Source organism: Syzygium oleosum, unplaced genomic scaffold (genome assembly GCF_021117445.2).
Source record: "Syzygium oleosum isolate NSW1041296 unplaced genomic scaffold, Sole_v2.1 Sole_v2.07, whole genome shotgun sequence".
Lineage (NCBI taxonomy): Eukaryota > Viridiplantae > Streptophyta > Magnoliopsida > Myrtales > Myrtaceae > Syzygium > Syzygium oleosum.
Window position 1 is genome coordinate 2341407 of NW_026607491.1, and position 21001 is coordinate 2362407.

General features: G+C 39.5%; 2 protein-coding genes across 3 annotated transcripts in view; both read left to right on the forward strand.

The window, feature by feature from the left end:
- LOC115682248 (uncharacterized) overlaps positions 1 to 21001 on the forward strand; it is a 106723-nt gene that overhangs the window by 26800 nt on the left and 58922 nt on the right. The gene's annotated exons all lie outside the window — the stretch shown is intronic.
- On the forward strand, positions 13950 to 17104 carry LOC115669070 (uncharacterized). Of its 2 annotated transcripts, none has more exons than XM_056313010.1 (3): positions 13950 to 14095; positions 15962 to 16620; positions 16942 to 17104. In XM_056313010.1, exons 2-3 carry the CDS (start codon positions 15973 to 15975, stop codon positions 17011 to 17013), a joined length of 720 nt encoding a protein of 239 aa, XP_056168985.1. In that variant the 5' UTR covers positions 13950 to 14095; positions 15962 to 15972; the 3' UTR covers positions 17014 to 17104. The 2 variants fall into 2 exon arrangements, with proteins under 2 accessions (XP_056168985.1, XP_056168982.1); XM_056313007.1 differs by lacking the exon at positions 13950 to 14095 and adding an exon at positions 14245 to 14323.

Genomic DNA, 21001 nt, shown 5'->3' on the forward strand with positions numbered 1-21001 from the left:
ATTTTTTGAGCAATAGTTTATTTTGGAGAGTTTATAATGTATTTCGATTTATAGCTCAATGGGTCCTATCTCGGAAGGCTTTGTTAATTTTCGCCTAATACGGATCACGTTTTTTATTTTTTTGCACCTTCACTTATTTTAATGATGTTACTTTATTGTTGATTTAATATTGCTTGCTTGTTTATTTACACTGTTTGAGTACCGTGCATAATCATCTTTCATATATTAGGGGACATAGGTAATAAAATATGACAAGGATCACATGAAAAACGTTTTCACAAAGAGAAAAGGTACCAAAAAATTAATCTAGCGTAATCAATTCCCAGTATCAATAATCTCTGATTTCCAGGAGTAAGACAGACTCTCGCCTCTTACTTAGACTCTTAATTGGCCCATAATAGATTATTGGCGACTTCTAAATCAAATTGAATAATTGAATGAGAAAACTAAGTTGCGATCGGTAAGGCCTGGGAGGGCTTGTGCTGAGCGGAAGCGCTACTTCACAAGAACAACCATTCACACCCGCTTACCAATCCATCAACCATTCACGCCCGCTTACCAATCCATCAACTTCTCTTGGCATGCCCTCAGGGGGTGGCGATACCAAGCATAGGCACCGCCTTGAGAGAGGAACTGTTTGCACTTGCTTAGTAATCCGTCAACTTCCCTTGGGATATTCATCTCATGTCCTGCCTTAAGAGGGTCGCAACAACTGCTACGCTTTTTCCACCCTTCTATTGGCTCCATCCACACCATAATAAAGTAAAATGACACAAATACTCATGCATTGATACCGGCATCTTCTTCCTTTGTTTTGGTCAAGCAAGGACATACAAGTTGAGATGGGCAAGTTGATCACAAAGATGAAATGACTAGATTTATTAAAATGTGTCCCTACCACCTATCACACTAAGTTGCACGTCCAACTTGGACTGTGTTTCCCAACCAAAAAAAAAAAAAACTTGGACTTTGTTTAGTCTTCTAGAACTTCAACATTGCTTATGCTGAACTTGTAAATCTTCCTGGACTTGCAGAGCTTCATCAAGAAGAACTACCCGATGCAACCCAGTTTCATTAGTCCACTTATCAAGTACACAACCTTGGTCGTGATCGCCTATGACCACTAAGAACGCGGACGGTTTCAAGCACATGACCACCAGTCCCAGCACCCCCTGCGTGACTTGGTACAGTCGCTGCAACATCGACAGCTTCCTCTGCAGCCACACGAACTCCGTGAACTCAAGTAGCATCCCAAGGCTGTATAAGAAGTTCACCGACAAGACGACGTTGGTGCAATCTATGTAGGAGACGCAAATGCTGATGAGGGTGGACAGCAAGATCCCCACCCAGGGATTGTCAAACCATTTAGACCTTGCAGCGAAGAACTCGGCAAGATTCCGATATCCGCCATGCCAAGGACTCGGTGAGGCGCTGGTATTGAACTGGGCCTCGAAGAGCCCAATCGCCGACAGCACCACGACAGCGTGGAACCCAGACTCCCACTCGCTCTAATTCGTGGCGAATAGAGGAATCAAATAAGAGACGAGTAAGAACCACCGCCACAAGATGGGCTGATGGAAAATTCATCTGTGGGCGCCCGGTCGGTATTGTGATGTGCTGAAGTAATTAAATATTAAACCACGCCTTCATCTAACAGCTTAAGCTTTTAGAATTGTCGGCTGTGGTCCCACAAGATTTAACAAGTTATCAGAGACAGGAGGTCCCGAGTTCAAATTTTTCCAGGCCCCATTTGCCTTCCCAATTAAATATGTCAACGCTTAATACTGGGCAAAAAATCAGACTAAGCGTGAGGGCGAGTACTAAAGTAATTAAATATTAAACCATGTCTTTATCTAACAGCTTAAGATTTTAAAATAGTCAGCTGTGATCCTACAAAATTTAACATGATGTTTGAATTTGCTTAGCATATATATTTCCTTGAAATGGTTCAAGTGTGCTGTAAACGATTCACGCACTCTGGCCCTTATTAGTTCGAACTCTACTTAGTATAGAAGAAATGGCAGAAAGCATATGCTAGAAGCCAAAACTAGTAGATATTATTTATATAAACGTTGCCCAAAAAAGAAAAATTGATGAACATGGGAGAAGCTAAAGAACAAAGGAAGAACATAAACAGTATCAATGTAAGGGTACTTTTGTCATTTACTTCATTAGGACCTGGATGGAGCCAATATAGGAGTAAAAAAAGCGCGGCCCCATATAAATTGCAACAAAGACATTTTTCCCATTACCTGCTCCTCGTGAATTAACGAAGTTGCCACTAGCTCAATTTGAAGTCGTCGCCGACGCTGACGCTGTCACAAGTAATTTCTCTGTCCCTATTTGCCCTCTTCCCTTCCTCTCCCACATGTCTGTGCAAGTGCGCGAGCATGCCCATTTTGTGATCTGGGATCTCCCATTATACAATTCACATGGCGTGTGAACTTCAGCTGCAATTCGATTTAGATCATACCTCAGCTGGGTTAAGTGAGATGTACCCCAAAAAGAAGAAAAACAAAAGATATGCTTGAATGGCCAATGGTTATTGTTCGAGTTTGCTGCAGGAGAGAACCAACTGGAGATGATGCTGCAATTTTTTCTGTCATATCTAATGAAGTGAATTATGTTGTGCTAATGGATTGTTCTCCAAATTTTATCCGAATTCAACCAAAGAAATTTTTGGCACGGTTGAGGTTAGAGTATATGAATTTGCAGATGCCAATAATATGCGAATATGCATGTTAATTTATTGGCTATCCATGTGATACTATTGTGAGAGGTGATTTATTTCCCAGCCCAAAGATGGTGAATGTGGTTGCCCTTTTTTTAATTTTCGTTCGTCAGCATGTCTGATTAAACTCGGATCATCATTCCCTTATTTAGTTTTGCTAACCTAAGTACAATATGATCACTATCTACGCATTTGCAGCGACCATATAGACATCGCGTTTTTGCTACTGCTGGCCTAGTGGGGGACAAACATCGCCGGATTCGAAAGACCAGCTTTGAATTGTCGTATCGTGTCTTCGCATGCTGGATCAAGAAAGAGGCCATGCTAAGGCCATTAGTTTTTTTTTTTTTTTTCTGTCGAAGAAATGAGATTTTATTTATATCATAAGCGTGAACTAGTCAGCTGAGCCCAGGCGAGAGGCGTCTTTTACAAAGAAAGGCCCACAGGGCTTGAGGTGGGGAAGAAAGCCAGTTTCATAGAAGACTTCGATTCCAATGGGCTTTCGCGGCCCAGTCTGCGACCCAATCTACAGAAGTTCTAATTGATTGACCTCAACGGCAGTTCTAATCTTCTCAGCAATTGTCTAATGGCTAGATTGGAGATTGATCCTCTTGAAGATTAAACTACGAGAAGATTGGATGCCGAGGAGTATAAAAGAAAACCAAGGCGCCGAAGAGAAAGAGAGATCAAGAGTTCATAATTCCAAATTTCGAGAGAGCTATACGTACTTTACAATTGTCTTATGTGAGCTTTAATATTGTAATCTTCGAGAAGTGTTGGTAGTGTGAAAGTTTGTGCTTAGGTGTGAGATAGTGAATCATATCAGCTTGAGTATAAGCAGACCAGCTTTGAGAATAAGTGCTTGAATATTAGCAGTATTTATTACTATAACTTCTTAATGATTGATTACTAGAATCCAGCCAGTAGGCTGTTAGTATGGGAGAGTGGACGTAGGCTTATATTAAGCCGAACCACTATAATCTCTGTATGCTTTGTTCTCTATCCTTCTGCTTATATTCATTTACTGTGTGATTGAAGCACTACACTACATTGCTTGATATAATTAGCTTGTGCTTATATTTATATTTACTTTACTTCACCTGGTCACACTTTTATCACACTTGACATCTTTATTTCAGCTTTATTTGTTCAAGTTCTGTGAAATCACCTATTCACCCCCCTCTAGGTGATCCTATTAGCCAACATCGCCACTACCACGGCATCATCTTCCGACCACATCCTACCTAGTCTTTTGCATAAGGCAGCCACCCGGAGTTCGTTCTCAGACTTACTCCATTGCTGTAATCTATTGTGCAGGAGAGTGGGCAGCTTTAACAGAGACACCCGGGGTCGCACCCACCCAAAAAAACCAGAAGAGACAGCTTCGGCGAGGAAATGTGGACAGACCCCGCACGAGCCAGAGAAGGGTTGCCCAGTGGTATTAGAAGAAAAAGTAAGAAGAGAATGGTTGAAGGGAGTTCTAATAGAGGTTCCGTGAGGATGGGTCGGTGAGGTAAAGTGGCAAAGGTCGGTTGTGAGACTTACTGGGAGGGAAAAGGGGACTGGGCGAACGGGCTGGGATGAGGAGAGGATTACCGAGAGAGGGGGACGGAGATGGAGAGAAATTTTGGAGGAGGAGGAGTTAGGATTTAAGGGTAGAGCTATCACCAAGGAGGATAGAGAGGAGCTCTTCCATTGAGAGAGATGTATCCGCGTTTTAGGTGTTTGAAGGAGGCTATTTTTGCTGTGAATTTTGGGACATCTGTTGCGGCAATTGGCAAGTGTGTGTTCTTGAAGATGTATCAAGAAAATAAAAAAGGGAGAGTTATCAAAGACCATATATGAACATAGCAAAAATGTCAATTAGAGTCGATCTCCCTTTTGTAACAATCCTTGAAAAGATTAATTTCCCTGGACCGGGTTAGATGAACGCGAACAAGCATGCCATTGAAGGTTATCACAGCTGTAATAGTAGGGAAATTCTTCGAATTCAAATAAATGTTGAAGTGTCATTGTTTAGCTAGACTTGTGGTAACAAATCAACAGTGTAGTTGATGCTTAGTATGATAGTTCCACAACAATTATTGTATAAAGAAATAATTGAGAAAATGACGTTAACTATTAAGACGCTTTAAAGTAAACGAAAGTAGACAGTCCTTGCTTTTGAATTTTGACAATCACTTTCACAAGGACTATCAATCAGAGGGCAACAAACGGCTCAATCCAAACCAAAAAAAAAAAGATGATCATCGTATTGTCCGAGAAAAGCGCCGTCAGTGGAGATCATCGTATCCTGATGGATGAATAGCACATAATTTGTGTTGGGCTACTAATAGTTTCAAGTTGGTTTTGCTCATTAATCACGTATATTTAATTTGCATTTGTAAATTAACAAAATAGATCACTTCATCTGTTAATTTTTGTAAATTTATTTCTTCATTTTAATTAGATCTTAAACGCAACAGACTTTTTGTAGGACATAACTAGTAAAAAGTTCTTGATCATTTTGTACACCAAACACATGATATCATTGTTTTTAGACTTATTTTCAAATGAGAAAGATTACACGGAACGTCAAAATTCTTTTACAAAGTCCTAAACATTTTTTAAAAATGAATTCAAATCCTAAAAGTCGTAAAATATATGCAATCAAGTGTCTAAATTCGCTGCCATTGGCGTCTAATCGCAAGAATTCCGAAAAACGATGATTTGTCACAAAATTAAGCTTTATTTCAACGGTAGTTAGATGATAAAACACGTGGACTTTTGTCGATGATGGAGCATAAGACTTGGTTATGACTATCAATCGGAATAGAATTCAAACTTTATGCAACACCTAGTGCAAATGCAATCTAGATTAAAAACTTAAAACTGTATCTTCAGTCCCGAATTGAATAACGAAAAGTTAATTAAAAGCTCAATTAGTCATTTATAAAGGGGCAACGACCCAAAGTAAAATCACAAAGGAAGTTGTCTTGGCAGAGACATGCCTACTTAACTAGCTACAAGCAAAGGATACAGACTGCCCAGATTCGGGGGAGTCGAACCAAAATCACAAGCAACCCTCTCCTAAAAATTTGCCAGCCAATTCTTCAGGTCAGTGTAGTTGATTTAGGCATTAGAAAATTTCCAGCTCACGTTTTCAAATCCCATTAATCGCATTCAAATTACTCTGAATCAGGCTATTTGCACCGGCCAAAAGTATGAACTTAATCAGTTTATGAGATTTGTACGGTAATCCATAGGTTTTCAGGTAGTCGGGGTCTACACTCGCGCTTGTGGATTACTAACCAATCAGCGTACGAGCTACCCTCCCTATTTATATGTTTTAGGATCACTTTTTGAAATTGACAAAGTAAAGGTTTGTTTATTGCGGTTCATGAAAAATCAAAATCACTTTTTGTTTACTTTCTAGCCAAAATTAAACATTACTCAAATTTTTAAAAAAACTATGACAAAGTTAAATATAAATTTATGAGTCAACAATTAGAAAATGTGAAAGTTTCAATTGTATAAGATTAACAAAAGTCAAAATTAACAAAAGTCAGAATACGTGCACCGTAAGATTATAAATCAAAGCAAAAAATCTAAAGAGAGTAATGTAATTAATATTTCCAACTCTCATCCATGCAAAGACGGATTTTTATACCACGAAAACTAAAGTCAATTAGCTTCCCACCATTTTTGTTATTTGAACAAAATAATCTCTCTTGCTATCGAAGGGAGAAAAAACGAAGTAATTCTTTGAAGTTACGTCCGACAAAGCATGTTACTCCTAGGTTCGTTCAAAAGAGATTAAGTAATCTCTTCATGGCTTGGCAAGAGAAAATTAGACATAACCCACGTTTTGCGCCTAATTTCATATAAAATATGATAAAAATGAAGCATGAAAACAATATAAAGTTAATAGTACAACATTATGTTAATGTATGATTAGATTATAAGAAATCATACATATAAGCGAACAATTAAAATTTGGAGCAATCATCATGAACGATACCACCTATATAAATATTGGCCAAAGACAGAATAAGAAAAAAGTCAACAACCCATTTCCACTAAAAACTGCACTTGGTAAAAAAAATTAATTGTCCTTGCAGTGAAACAATCAATTTCATCCTTCTCTCATTTTATTTTCTCTAAATTGATAAATGTTTGTTTTTAGTTATTGAAAGAATAACAAAATATACATTTAATATTTGCTTCGAGAACAAAAATACCTATAGTGGTAAAAGAAGAAAATAATGTTAAATATTCTTCTTTTTTCCTTGATTGTCCTTGCGCCGCGTCTAGGTAAATCACTGCCGCGAGTCGAAGTCGAGCCACCGCGGTCATGGACGAGCCACCGTTGCCAGATATGGATGGTCTTATATAGTAGGTCTTTGTGGTCTTATGTCGACGAAGGGTGTTGGACGCATCGGCCTGAACATGAAGCCGCGACGAAGAGCTCCACGTTTGCTGGCAACGACACTCGTGCACAGATTTGGCTGTGAGCTCGTGCACAGATCTAGCTGCGAGCGTGCTCAAAAAAAAAAAAAAAAAAGGAATAGAAGGCAAATTTATGTCGGCTCGGATGTGTTGGCCTGGACAACTATGCCAACAATGCTACTAGTCTAGATCTGGCATGCAAACTTTCAGATTTGCGACCATGGCTCCAAACTTCCAAATTGGGCGACTGCGGCTCGTTTATAGCCGTGAGCGATAGTGGTCGACTTCCGGATCTGCAACCATCGCTCCAAGTCTCCAGATATGGCGACGGTGGCTTGTCCATGGCCGCGAGCTACAGAAGGATAGCTTGGACGCAGTGCCGACGACTCCGCAGTGCCAACGATGAAAGGGAGGCACGGAGGTCGGGCTCAAAGGCTTCTATGGCTGAATAGAGAGTATATATTTAATTTTGTTTATTTGATTTCATATTAAAAGACACTTGTCAATCTAATAGTGGATGTGAGTAAAATATGCGCGGCATATCAGCTATTAACGTGGCGCTATGGGATAACTGAATATTTTCTCATAAAAAAAACTCATAGGAGCTAAGTTTCAATCTTGAAGAAGATAAAAAAAAAGTTGACAAAAAAAATTAAGGAAGATGAAGAAAAACACATCAAGGAGAAGCAATGACGGTCAATTAAGTGACCGGGGGCCACCACCGCCCAGCTTTGCCCAATTTTGTTTATTTTCTATTCCATGTCACTATTGATGTCGCTACATTAGTACCTTTTGCGTCGACATGCTTGAAAGAAGGAGCAACACGAAACAAAAAAAAAGGGCAAAAAAGCATATGATATAGGAATCCGATAAAGCAAAAGGAACCATTATCCCTATACAAGAGGTTACGAAATTTATTTTTTCATTTTAATTAGATCTCAATACGATTTCACTTTTTGTAGGATATAACTGGTCAAATGTCTTCGCGCATTTTGTAGACTAAATATATGATACCTTTTATTATTATTTATTTTTAATTAAAGAAAATTATACTATTCTAAACTCTTTTACAAAGTACAATCAAGTTCTCAACATTTTTGAAAATGCAATCCAGTCCTCATTTTGCAGTATGTGAAATCGAGTCCTAAATTTGATGCCATCAGAATCCAATCGCAATAATTCAAAACTATTATGATTTGTCGCAAAATTAAGCTCTATTCCAACCGTAGTTATATGATAAAACATGTGGGCTTTGTTGAACACGGAGTATATGACCTGATTATGAGTATCAGTTGGAATTTTATAGTAAAAGTGCCATTTAGATTAAAAATTTAAAACTGCATCTTCCGTCTCAAATTGAATCAAGAAAAGCTAATGAAAAGCACAATTAATCATTTGTAAATGTGGAAAAATGTTATTCTCTTGTCTAGATATATTTAAACGAATCAATTTTTAACCGAATAACATTTTAATTTGTTGATGTAATGTGACACAAAAAACCTCAAACTATGTCCACCGTAATATATTTACCCTAAACTTTTTTCTATGATGTCAAAAATTACAAACTTGTACCCGTGTAACACATTTATTCTCCGTTAAGATTCCATCAATGAGCATTGTTAAAAATCTGCCTAGATGGACGCCGAAAGACAAACATAACTTAAATGAAATAAAAATGACGTTGGTTTGGCTGAAAAATCATCTGATGAAACCTTGACTGAGGATAAATATGTCACATAGGTACAACTTTGGGGTTTTTATATCACAAAAAGGTTTATGATAAATGTGTTATAGTGGGCACGGTTTGCAGTTTTTTATGTCACAATAAAAAGTTAAGGGTAAATATGTCATAGTGGGTATAATTTGGGGTTTTTGGTGGCTTTTTTCAAATAAAACATATCAAGGAGAGAGGAAGGTGAGGGAAGCAATGATGGTCAATAAGGGTGCGATTGGTAATCATTCTGTTCCTGAAAATAATTTCTGTTCAGAAATGATTCCTTTTTATTTCGTGTCCGGAAATAATTTCTAAGCATTTAAAGACATTTGGTAACTATCCAAAATTTCAATTCTTGGAATAGAAAAAGAACAGAAATGCGTTTGGTAGCTGTACAAAATTTTTTTTAATAATATTTTGAATTTTTTAATATTTCTTTCTTTTTATTTTTCTTTTATTTTTCTTCTTCTTCCCCTTCCTTGGCCATGGCCAGGTTGCCGGCGCCGGCGAGGGTCGTCCACGCCAGATCCGATGAGGGTAGCCCTCGCCCTCGCCGACCCTGGCTTGGGGCCGATCATTGGTGGCCGGCGACCAGCCACAGGCCAAGAAGAAGAAGAAGAAGAAGAAGAAGAAGAAGAATTTTTTTTTTCCATTTTTGATTCTTGTTTTGTTTCTTGATTCTGTTCCAAAACTGATTCTGGAAATAAAAAATTTACCAAATGAATTTCTGTTTCAAAATTGATTCTGGGAACAAAAGAATAGAATCAGTTATTATTTGGCCAATTACCAAACGCAACCTAAGTGGGTAGGGCCCTCACTGCCCAGCTTTGCCCAGTACCTTTTTTTTGGTTCGTGATGTTCAATTTTCTTTATTTTTTATTCCATGTCACTATGGGTGTCAATTCATCATGACATAGTGTTCAGGTAAATTGCTACATAAGCACTTTTTGCGTCCACATGTTTGAAAGAAGAGCAACACGAACCAAAAAAATACAAAGAAAAAACATATTATTCATGAGTTCAATAAAGCAAAAGGAATCATTATCCCTACATCGAGTTAGGAAATTTATTTTTTCATTTTAATTAGATCTCAAACCAATCTCACTTTTTGTAGGACATAACTAGAAATAAAGTCTTCGTGCATTTTGCAGACCAAACATACTATATTGTTTATTGATATTTATTTTTTATTAACGAAAATTACACTAAAAGTCTAATCTCTTTTTCAAACTACAATCGAGTCCTAAATATTTTTGAAAATGCAATCAAATCCTCATTTTTCAGTATATGAAATTGAGTTCTAAATTTGCTGCCATCGATGTCCAGTCGAAGAATTCTAAAACATTATGATTTGGACCATCGCCGACAATGCCGCCGGTCCAAATCTGGAGCCTCCAGATTTGGCCTAAGAACTTCCAAATTTGTGACCATGGCTTCAGACTTCCAAATATGGTGATGGCAGCTCTTCTATAGCCACGAGCAATGGTGCTCTTCTTCCGGATATGCAACAATGGCTACGAATCTCCAGATTTGGCGACGGTGGCTCGTCCATGGCCGTGAGTGATGATGGTTGGCTTGGACGCGGCCCCGGCAACTTTGCAGTAGCGACGACGAGGGGAGGCGCGGAAGTTGGGCTTGGTAACTCTAATGAAGTGAAAAGGCTTTTATGGCTTAATAGAGAATATATATTTAATTTTGTTTATTTGATTCCACATTAATACCTAGGTGTCATTTTAAGAGTGGATGTGAATAAAAAATGCGTGTCATATAAGCTATTGATGCGGCGCTATGGAATTACCAAATATTTTCTCCTAAGAAACATGCATGAGTTAAGTTTCAATTTTGAAGAAGAAAATTAAAAAAGAAGACAAAAATATAAAGAAGAAGAATACATACCAAGAAGAGAGGAAGGCGAAGGAAGCAATCATGACACGGTTTTAAGGTACATTGCTGCATGAGCACTATTTGTGTCCGAGAGTTTGAAAGAAAAGCAACATGAAAAAAAAAAACAAAGAAAAAAAATATGATTTATGAATCCAATAAAGCAAAAGGAATCATTATACCTACACTGAGGTTCGGCAATTTATTTTTCATTTTAATTAGAACTCAAACCGATCTCACTTTTTGTATGACACAAATAATAAGAAGAGTCTTCGTGCATTTTGTGGATTAAACATATGATATTGTTTAATGAGATTTATTTTTAATTAAAAAAATTATGCTAAAAGTCTAGACTTTTTTACGAAGTACAATCAAGTCCTAAACATTTTTGAAAATGCAATCAAGTCCTCACTTTGCAGTATATGAAATCAAGTTCTAAATTTATTGCCATCGGCGTTTGACTACAAGAATTCCGAAACATAATGATACGGACCATCGCCGACGGCTCTGCCGATCCACATCCAAAGGTACTAGATTTGACCTGCGAACTTCTAGATCTGCAACCATAACTCCAAACTTTTCGGATCTAGTGACGGCAGCTTGTCTATAGCCGTGAACAATGGTCTCTGACTTTCGGATATGCAACCATTGCTCCAGATCTCCAGATTTGGCGACGGTGGCTCATCCTTGGCCGTGAGCGATGATGGTTGGCTTGGACACGGCTCTAGTGACTTCGTGGTGGCAACGACTAGGGGAGGTGGGGAGGTCGAGCTCGACAACTCCAGTGAAGCGAAGAGACTTCTACAATGGACATAGAGCATAGATTTAATTTTATCTATTTAATTTCACATTAACGGACACGTGTAAATTTAAGAATGGATGTGAGTAAAAAGTGCGCCTCGTATCAGCTATTGATGTGGTGCTATGGAATTTCTGAAATATTTTCTCCGAAAAAAACACAAAGGAGCTTCGTTTCAATTTTGAAGAAGATATTAAAAAAAAAGTAGACAAAAAAAATAGAGAAGAAGAAGAAGAAAACATATCAAGGAGAGAGGAAGGTTCAAAAGTGGCCCGGGGCCACCACCACACAGCTTTGCCCAATTTTCTATATTTTTTATTCCAGGTTACTCTTGAGGTCGAATCATCATCAGGACATGGTGTTAAGGTGGATTGCTACATCGCTACTTTTTGCATCCTCGTGTTTCGTGGCAGAGCAACACGAAATAAAAAATAATAATAAGAGAAAAAAAAACAGATGATCTATGGATCCCATAAAGCAAAAGGAATTATTATCCCTTAGGAAATTTATTTTTTCATTTTAATTAGATCTCAAATTGATTTCACTTTTCTTAGTCATAACTAGTAAAAAGTTTTCACGCATTTCGTAGACCAAACATATCATTTATTGAGATTTATTTTTAATTAAAGAAAATTACATTAAAAGTCTAAACTCTTTTACAATATACATGAAAATGCAATCAAAGTCCTCATTTTTGCAATATATAAAATCGAGTTCTAAATTTGCTTCCGTCGACATTGAATCGGAAGAATTCCATAACATTATGATTTCGACCATCATTGTCTCTGCCGGTCCACATCTAGAGGCACCAGATCTTGCCTGCGAACTTCCAGATCTACAATCATAGCTCCAGACTTTTTAGATCTGGTGACTGCATCTTATCCATAGACGCAAGCGACGGTGTTCGACTTCCTGATATGCAACCATGGCACTAGATCTCCAGATTTGGCGACGACGACTCGTCCATGGCCATGAGCGATGATGGTTTGCTTCAACGCAGCATCGGCGACTCCTCGGTGGTGACAACGAGGGGAGGCGAGGTCGAGCTCGGCAACTCTAATGAAGCAAAGAGGCTTCTATGGCTGAACATGGAGCACATATTTAATTTTGCTTATTTGATTTCACATCATTGGACATTTGTCAATTGAAGAGTGGATGTGAGTAAAAAATGCATGCTATGTTAGCTATTAATGTGATGTTGTGGAATCACTGAATATTTTCATCTAAACAACACACGGGAGCTAAGTTTCAATTTGGAACGTGATAATTAAAAAAAAAGTAGACAAAAAGAAGAAGATGAAGAAGAAAACATATCAAGGAGAGAGGAAGGTGAGGGAAGCAATGATGTCAGCCGGGGGCCAGCGCCACCCAGCTTTGCCCAATTTTCTTTATTTTTTATTCGATGTCACTATTGATATTGAATCATCATGACATGGTGTTGAGGTGAATCGCTACATCAGTACCTTTTGCGTCGACATTTTTGAAAGAAGAGCAACACGAAACAAAAAAAAGAGAGGAAAAAAGCATATGACATAGGAATCCGACAAAGCAAAAGGAACCATTATCCCTGTACAAGAGGTTACGAAATTTATTTTTTCATTTCAATTAGATCTCAATACGATTTCACTTTTTGTAGGATATAACTGGTCGAATGTTTTCTTGCATTTTGTAGACTAAATATATGATACTATTTATTATTATTTATTTTTAATTAAAAAATTATACTAAAAGTCTAAATTCTTTTACAAAGTACGATCAAGTCCTCAACATTTTTGAAAATGCAATCCAGTCCTCATTTTGCAGTATATGAAATCGAGTCCTAAATTTACTGCCATCGGAATCCAATCGCAAGAATTCAAAAACATTATGATTTGTCGCAAAATTAAGCTCTATTTCAACCGTAGTTATACAATAAAACATGTGAGCTTTGTTGAACACAGAGTATATGGCCTGGTTATGAGTATCAGTTGGAATAAAACTCAAACTTTATAGTAAAAGTGCAATTTAGATTAAAAATTTAAAACTGCATCTTCTGTCTCAAATTGAGACAAGAAAAGTAAATGAAAAGCTCAATCAATCATTTGTAAATGTGGAAAAATGTTATTCTCTTGTCTAGATATATTTAAACGAATAAATGTTTAACCGAATAACATTTTAATATGTTGATGTAATGTGTCTAACCGTATTATAAAAGAGTCAAAAGAATGAACACCGGTTGTTTGATTGTTAAAATGAAATTTTATTATGTTCATTGTCATCATCGGATTAACCCGTTGTCGTTGACGATGAATTATGTACCTTATAAACTTCCTCAAGAAGCACCGATAGCGCTGTGCTACAGCAAAAAACTTCGCCAGGAAGAAAACCTGTCTCGATAATTTTCTTTTCGTCCCGTCCTTACCCAAAAGAAAAAGTGTCAACCTTTCCAAAAGTCCCCGCCATTTCCGGAACTCTTCCATAAGAAAGGCAAAGCTCTCTGTCTGTGACCAAGACTTGTGAAGAAGAAGCCTCACACTTGCAGGGTCGAAGCGACGATCCAGAGGTGCGCATTTCGTTATCACTCTGTGTTTTGTGAGCTCAGTTTACGATTTTTCTCTGTGGGCATTAAGAGTGGTTCGCTTGAAATCACCACATCCAATTCGTGTGATCTGATTGACGCTCTTGTAAGATAGTGTTAGCAGAAACAACTTGAAGGCAAAGCTCTCTGTCTGTGACCAAGACTTGTGAAGAAGAAGCCTCACACTTGCAGGGTCGAAGCGACGATCCAGAGGTGCGCATTTCGTTATCACTCTGTGTTTTGTGAGCTCAGTTTACGATTTTTCTCTGTGGGCATTAAGAGTGGTTCGCTTGAAATCACCACATCCAATTCGTGTGATCTGATTGACGGTCTTGTAAGATAGTTTTAGCAGAAACAACTTGAAGTGGACATGCTCTCGTTTTTATGTTACTCGCATCAATTCAGACGAGGCTTCCACAAGTCAACATGTCTCGCTGACGATTTTTCCCAACCGGAGTTGTTTTTAGTATTCATGTAGATGTTTCTTCATATAACTTCTGCAGATTTGCATATTTCTCCATTTTTCTCTTCCTTTCCACTGCGACCACCTCCCGATCGCTCTCTCTAATTCCAGCTTGATTTGAAATATTTCGGTGAATTTGTGATGATCAGGCGTGATCGACTGGGATCAAAGCTCAGAGTGGTGACTGTCGAATAAACCCTAGTTAATTGAACTCAACTATATTCTGATGTTAGAGACAATAGAAAGAAAAATGGAATCAATATCTCAGTACAAGATATGATTTAGAAAACCACATCAAGAAAGTTTAAAAAGTAGAGTTGGCAACACGATATCCTTTAAACTTCTTTTTCCGATTGAACTCCGTCCGCCATGAAGCGGGACTTACTGTGAATTCCATTTAGTGGACGTAATCTAAGACCCAATTTCAGCAAAAATGGAACAACCAAAGAAGTGACAAGGATGTCATTCTGGCGAGGTGCAACAGAGTAAGCAAGAAGAACTGAGCGGTCTAATCTTCGACTCTCATTTTCTTTTTGCATAATGTGAAGAGTAGCTATAAATATCTTTCTTTGTGAGACCGGCCTGCCCTTCCTCGTCCCAAATCCGATTCCTTCAGAATGACTTTCTACATCCTTTTCAACTCTTTCAACTAGTTACTCTTTACACAGACAATATTAGATAATGTAGTTTCCCGCCCGGTTCAATTGGTTGTTGGCCTACCAAGAACTGAATGAAGAAGAGAAGAGACTAGAAAGAGACGGAAGTAAACCCTAGATAAAATTCTCATTACTAAAGGGGAGGTAACAAATTGGTAATTTATTGTATATAATTCATTAAATAGTGAAAAGAAAAGAAAATTCTATTACTGGATATGAATATATTTTGCGAAATCAGAGTACATGCACCTCGCCAATCCGGGCGGATCTAGATAAGTAATATAAATGAGACGGACTACACCAATATAATCAATATACAAATTCTTTTGCAAGAATACAATAATCTCTCTTGTTCGTCTTCCTCCTCCTACCGTAGAGCTATTTCTTTTAACTCGGAGAAAATTACAGACTTGGAATGAGTCCTCATTAGTTACTGGAAGACAAATAGCCACAAGATCTGAACGTGCACGAACATATATTTGATTCATTCACGTATTTGACTGGTTTTCATTTTGACCAACCACGTCTAATCTCTCCAAGATGATGACAACTGATATGCAGCAACTTGACTCTTCATTTGTTTCTGCCCTTCTCACTTCCCTCCGTTTCTTAACAATTTGGTCCTTAATATGTATAAATACTGCCACTGCACATACGATGATCGACCAAATCTCCGTTGTATCTACTCACAAGGAGCATTGACATAAGTCTCATCTTCCTCTCTGCATACAGTGACCCAAAGAATGGCGACAGACAAAGTGAGCTTGAAGCTTCTGGTCAACAAGAGCAACCAAACGGTGCTCTTTGCTGAAGCAGGCAAAGATTTTGTCGACTTCCTCTTCCACATCCTTGCATTGCCGGTGGGAACGGTGATCCAGCTCCTCACGACAACCGGGATGGTGGGCAGTTTAGGCAATCTCTACGGCAGCGTCGAGAAGCTGAATGATGTGTACATCAAATCTTCCAAGAAAGACATTCTCTTGAAACCCAAAGCACCCTCCTGTGTCTCTGAAATCCCACTTATATTGCCTGAGACTTCTTCAGATTCAACGCCCAAAACCTACTACAGGTGCACTGGCCGTTCGTATAGTAACTGTTCAAGCTATGTGGCGGAGGACCCTTCTGCAAAATGTCCCCAGTGCAATAGTTCCATGAACCAAACATGCACTCTTGTCAAATCACTGGCTGATAACCCGACGGCTGCTGCGGCATCAGCAGCTGAATCAAACAGTAAGGGCGGTTTCGTGCAAGGGGTGGTTACGTACATGGTGATGGACGATCTGGAGGTGAAGCCAATGTCGACTATTTCGAGCATTACTTTGCTTAACGAGTTCAACGTGAAGGAGATTGGGCTACTGGAGGAGAAGGTGGTCAGCTTGGGAATGGACGAGGTAAGCCCATGCCTTTCCCTGCGACTTGGTTATGTTTAGATTTTAGAATTGACTCAACGATTTATGTGAAAAATCTATTTTAAGAGACGTATAAATTACAAATGAATATTGATCGACGTGAGTTGTGTGAAAAAAGAAATTACTAGCTCTGTCCTATAAAAATATTCACAACAAATTATTGGTATCTGTCGATTATTCAAAATTTTAGCTTTTGTACAATCATCAGAGATGCTTGTAGGGTAAAACAAGATCGTGTTCGCCTCTAATACAGGGCTTATAAAGTAACTGTCCTTTTTAATTATTTGATTTGTAACTGTGAAGGGTATAAAGCTGTTGAGGACTTCATTTCACTCCAAGAAGGTTCTCACTGATGTCTTCCTCGGTGAGAAGTGAGAGAGATCGTGATCAAGTGGCTAATATATATATATATAGTGTGTGTGTGTGTGATATATGGAGTGTGGAGAGATATGTTTCTGATTCGTCAAAGTTTATGCAAGACGTGCAGCGCGGATTGACCCTTCTAAGGTTTTTTTTTGTGTGTGTGTGGAAATATTAGCATGTTTATGGTCTCCTTTTACGATATGACTGTATTAGTCTGGTTGTAAAAACCATGTGAGCATGCTAAAGAAAGAAAATACGTCTCATAGCCTATAATGAATGCTAAAAGCATATGTCGGACTTGTGGAACCAATATAGACACGCCATTCGTAAAATTAATCATGCTAGAGAACGTTGGGTGACTAATTTTAAAGTAATTCGACAATGTCCCAGATAAGTTGGCACCTATGTCCCGTGGTTGGGTCCAATTGAGTGCCCAACTCTCAATCCATGATGAGTTGTCCTCGATACTCTATTGCATAAGCTTAGATATAAAGGGGAAAAAGACAATAGAAGTATAGTGGCCATTGACACTTGATTTTTAACCGACAAGTACTGACAAAGGTAAAAACTCAAGATTATGGATCCTTAATTGCGATAGAGCCCGTTTCTCAGCCAAAAAGAGTCTTTTTTTTTTTACGTTTTTCAAATTTCATAGCATTCTGTCTAAACTTAGGCATTGATTTCACTAATAATCCAAGGATGTCTTTAGAGTTGACTTTTTGGTCAACTACTAAAGTCAACCTCGGTCAACATTTTTTTGAAAAATTGAAAAATCATCAGATCAATTCTTTGTAAACTTAATTAGACTTCCAATTGGTCAATTTTACAAAAAATGATCGAGAATTGACTTTTTAGCCAAACCGAAAATTGACTCTTGATCGGCAAATTTCAATATTCATTAATTTCTAGTCATTTTCTAGAGTAATTTCCTTCTCGACATTTGATCTAGTGGTCGTATCATATTCAATTTTCAAGCCAATTTCGAAAGATCGAGCTTGAGGTGGGTTGGCCAATTTTTGAGCGCCAATTTAGGGTCTCTATCGATCCTTCATGAGTAATGCCAGTTAGCCCAATTCGAATCTGATTTAGCCAAATTAACTCAATTTCATTATCAATTTTGGCAAAATCATATCAATTTGGCGTAATTTGACCAGAACGACAAATTGAGACTGATAGGGAGGCCGAGTCAACCCAATTGACCCAACTTAATTCGACCCATTTGAGCCGAAGCCCAATTTGGCTGATTGAGCCTAATCAAGTGTGATGGCCAAACCCATGTGCCTAATATGAGAATCAAGGCAATTAGAAGGCCTCAGGCCAACCTGGTCAACTCGAGTCTACTTGATTGGACCTAAATCGACCCGGCTCATTAGGCCAATCACAAATTGGGCTCACCCGACCCACTTAGCCAAGACACTAAGCCCAATTAGAAAAATTAGAGCCGAATTGAACATTCGAAGGACCCCGGTCAACCCAGGCCGACCCGAGTGGGCCCAAGTGGACTTGGCCCAATGGGTGGAACAAGTCAACCCATCAAGATAGTCGGCCAGCCCTCTCCCTCACATCGCATAAATTACAAAAGTGCCACTCATCAAATTTTCTAAATTGCCATCAATCCTTGCGAAGGCTAATCTTGACCATACATTGCATATTTGATCTTAGGCATCAAAATTGCCATGTCACCAATCCATGTGACAAAATTTCAGCCAACCATAAGCTTCCTTGGTCATTAAGCAAGCAACAAGAGCCATAGGACTAATCCAACGGCCAGGATTTGAAGGGGATTCAAATTTTTCCTCTAAATTCTAAGATTAAAACTCTCTCTCTCTCTCTCTCTCTCTCTCTCTCTCTCTCTCTCTCTCTCTCTCTCTCTCTCTCTCTCTCTCTCTCTCTCTCTCTCTCTCTCTTGCGCGCGTGGGGACATGCTCCACGCTGTCCCTCCTGGTCCGCCGATTCCTCGCCGATCTCGGCTCCCCTCTGGCGACACCTCGGCCTCGACCTAGCACGATCGGCCTCCTTGGAGTCTCCTTGATGTGGTGGTGACCGGCTCTCCCCCTTTTGGCCGCCGGAACTTGCACAAGGTAGGTCCAGATTACAAATTTCGATGATCAATTCTATATGATCATCTGATGAAGCTCAATCTAATCGTAGTCCAAAATCGAAGTTATAACTTCGATCTATGATTAATTGGAGCTAGGATATGATGGAATTTTCCCAAATCGGATTTAAAATTGGACTTGGAACTAGCTTAATCTCATGGAATCGATGTCTAATTGCATGTTAGATAAGCCTTGGGATGTTTGTCTTCGTGTGGCTGAGTCTCCTTTAATGTCAATTGAGATTGATTTCCGAAGTTCATATGTTAATTAGGCTAGAATTCAAATGTTTAGGTACGATATCTTGGAAATCTAGCTCAATCTCGTGTTTAATCAAGTTTTATTGATCAATTTCGTGGAAATTCCTCATGTAGCCGAGCCTCCAGGATGTTGATTAGTGTTCATTTTGATGATGGATTAGCTTAGGATGATCACATGTTAGAGGTCTGTTGATTAGAGTAGTTTTGATGAGGATTTGTGTATGTTGTTGTGTATAGATGGTTGATTTAGGATGTGTTTGATGAATGGAGCTTTGAAATTGTTCATGTATGTGCTTGTGTGTTCATCTGAGTAGGTTGAAGATAGCCTATAGTTCTGGAAATTAGCTTGAGTATACTTGAATATGCTCGAATGTTCATGGACATGAGTGTGAAGATGCAAATCACTTTCTGGAAAAACTAGAGTCTGGCTGACCTTAGTCTGTTCTTTGATTTTTTGTGTTTCCAATCTGGAAAAATGTTCTTCATGAAAGTTAAAGTCAGGATCATAAGCTTTCCATTGATACCAACGTCATTGAAAACGAAGCTCATTTGGTCCATCAGGGAAAAGTGCCAAAAAAGTCCTAAACCTTTTGCATTTGTGCCAATTTAGTCATAAACCTTTTTTTAGTGCCAATTCAGTCCTAAACCTTTTGCATTGGTGCCAATTTAGTCCTAAACCTTTTTTTGATGCCAATTAAGTCCTAAACATTTTAAAGTGGTGCCAATTCAATCCTAAACCTTTTGTTTTTGTATCAATTTAGTCCTTCCGGTCAATTTTGACCGGAATTTGTTGACGTGGACGCCTGCCGGCCGGCGGGCGGTCACCGGCGCCGACGTGGCGCTGACGTGGACAACTTTAATAATATTTTAATATTTTTTGAAATTTCATTTTTTTCCTTTTTTTTTCCACTTTTTTTTTACCCCCTCCCTCCTTCCTCCCGGCAACCGGCCACTGGCGAGGACGGGCCTCGCCCGACCATGGCGAGGTTCGAGCCCTCGCCGGAGGCCGCGGCGAGGTCACTGGGCGAGGCTCGACCTCGCCGGATCAGGCGAGGTCGGGCCTCGCCCGACCATGGCGAGGTTCGCCCTCCCCGCAGGTCGCGGCGAGGTCGCTGGGCGAGGCTCGACCTCGTCGGATCCGGCGAGGTCGGGCCTCGCCCGACCATGGCGAGGTTCGAGCCCTTGCCGGAGGCCACGGCGAGGGCGAGCCTCGCCATGGTCGGGCGAGGCCCGACCTTGCCGGATCTGGCGAGGTCGAGCCTCGCCCGACCAAGGCGAGGCTTGCCCTCGCCGCAGGCCGTGGCGAGGTCGCTGGGCAAGGCTCGACCTCGCCGGATCTGGCGAGGTCGAGCCTCGCCCGACCATGGTGAGGCTCGCCCTCGCCGGGCGAGGCCGCCACCTTCGCCAGTGGCCGGCGAGGTCGAGCTCGCCGGCCTCTGGCCTCTGGCCGGTCGCTGGACCAGCGATCGGCCGGAGGAAGGAGGGGGGGGGGGGGGCAAAAAAAAAGTGGAAAAAAAAAAGAAAAAAAAGGAAAAAAAATAAAAATTCAAAAAAATATTAAAATATTATTAAAGTTATCCACGTCAGCGCCACGTCGGCGCGTCGGCGCCCGTGATCGGCCGGCAGGCGTCTACGTCAGCAAAT

Coding starts and splice junctions, on each gene's coding strand:
- LOC115669070 (XM_056313010.1), top strand. CDS start 15,973: ATGGCGACAGACAAAGTGAGCTTGAAGCTTCTGGTCAACAAGAGCAAC. Junction 16,621..16,941: donor TCAGCTTGGGAATGGACGAG/GTAAGCCCATGC, acceptor GTAACTGTGAAG/GGTATAAAGCTGTTGAGGAC.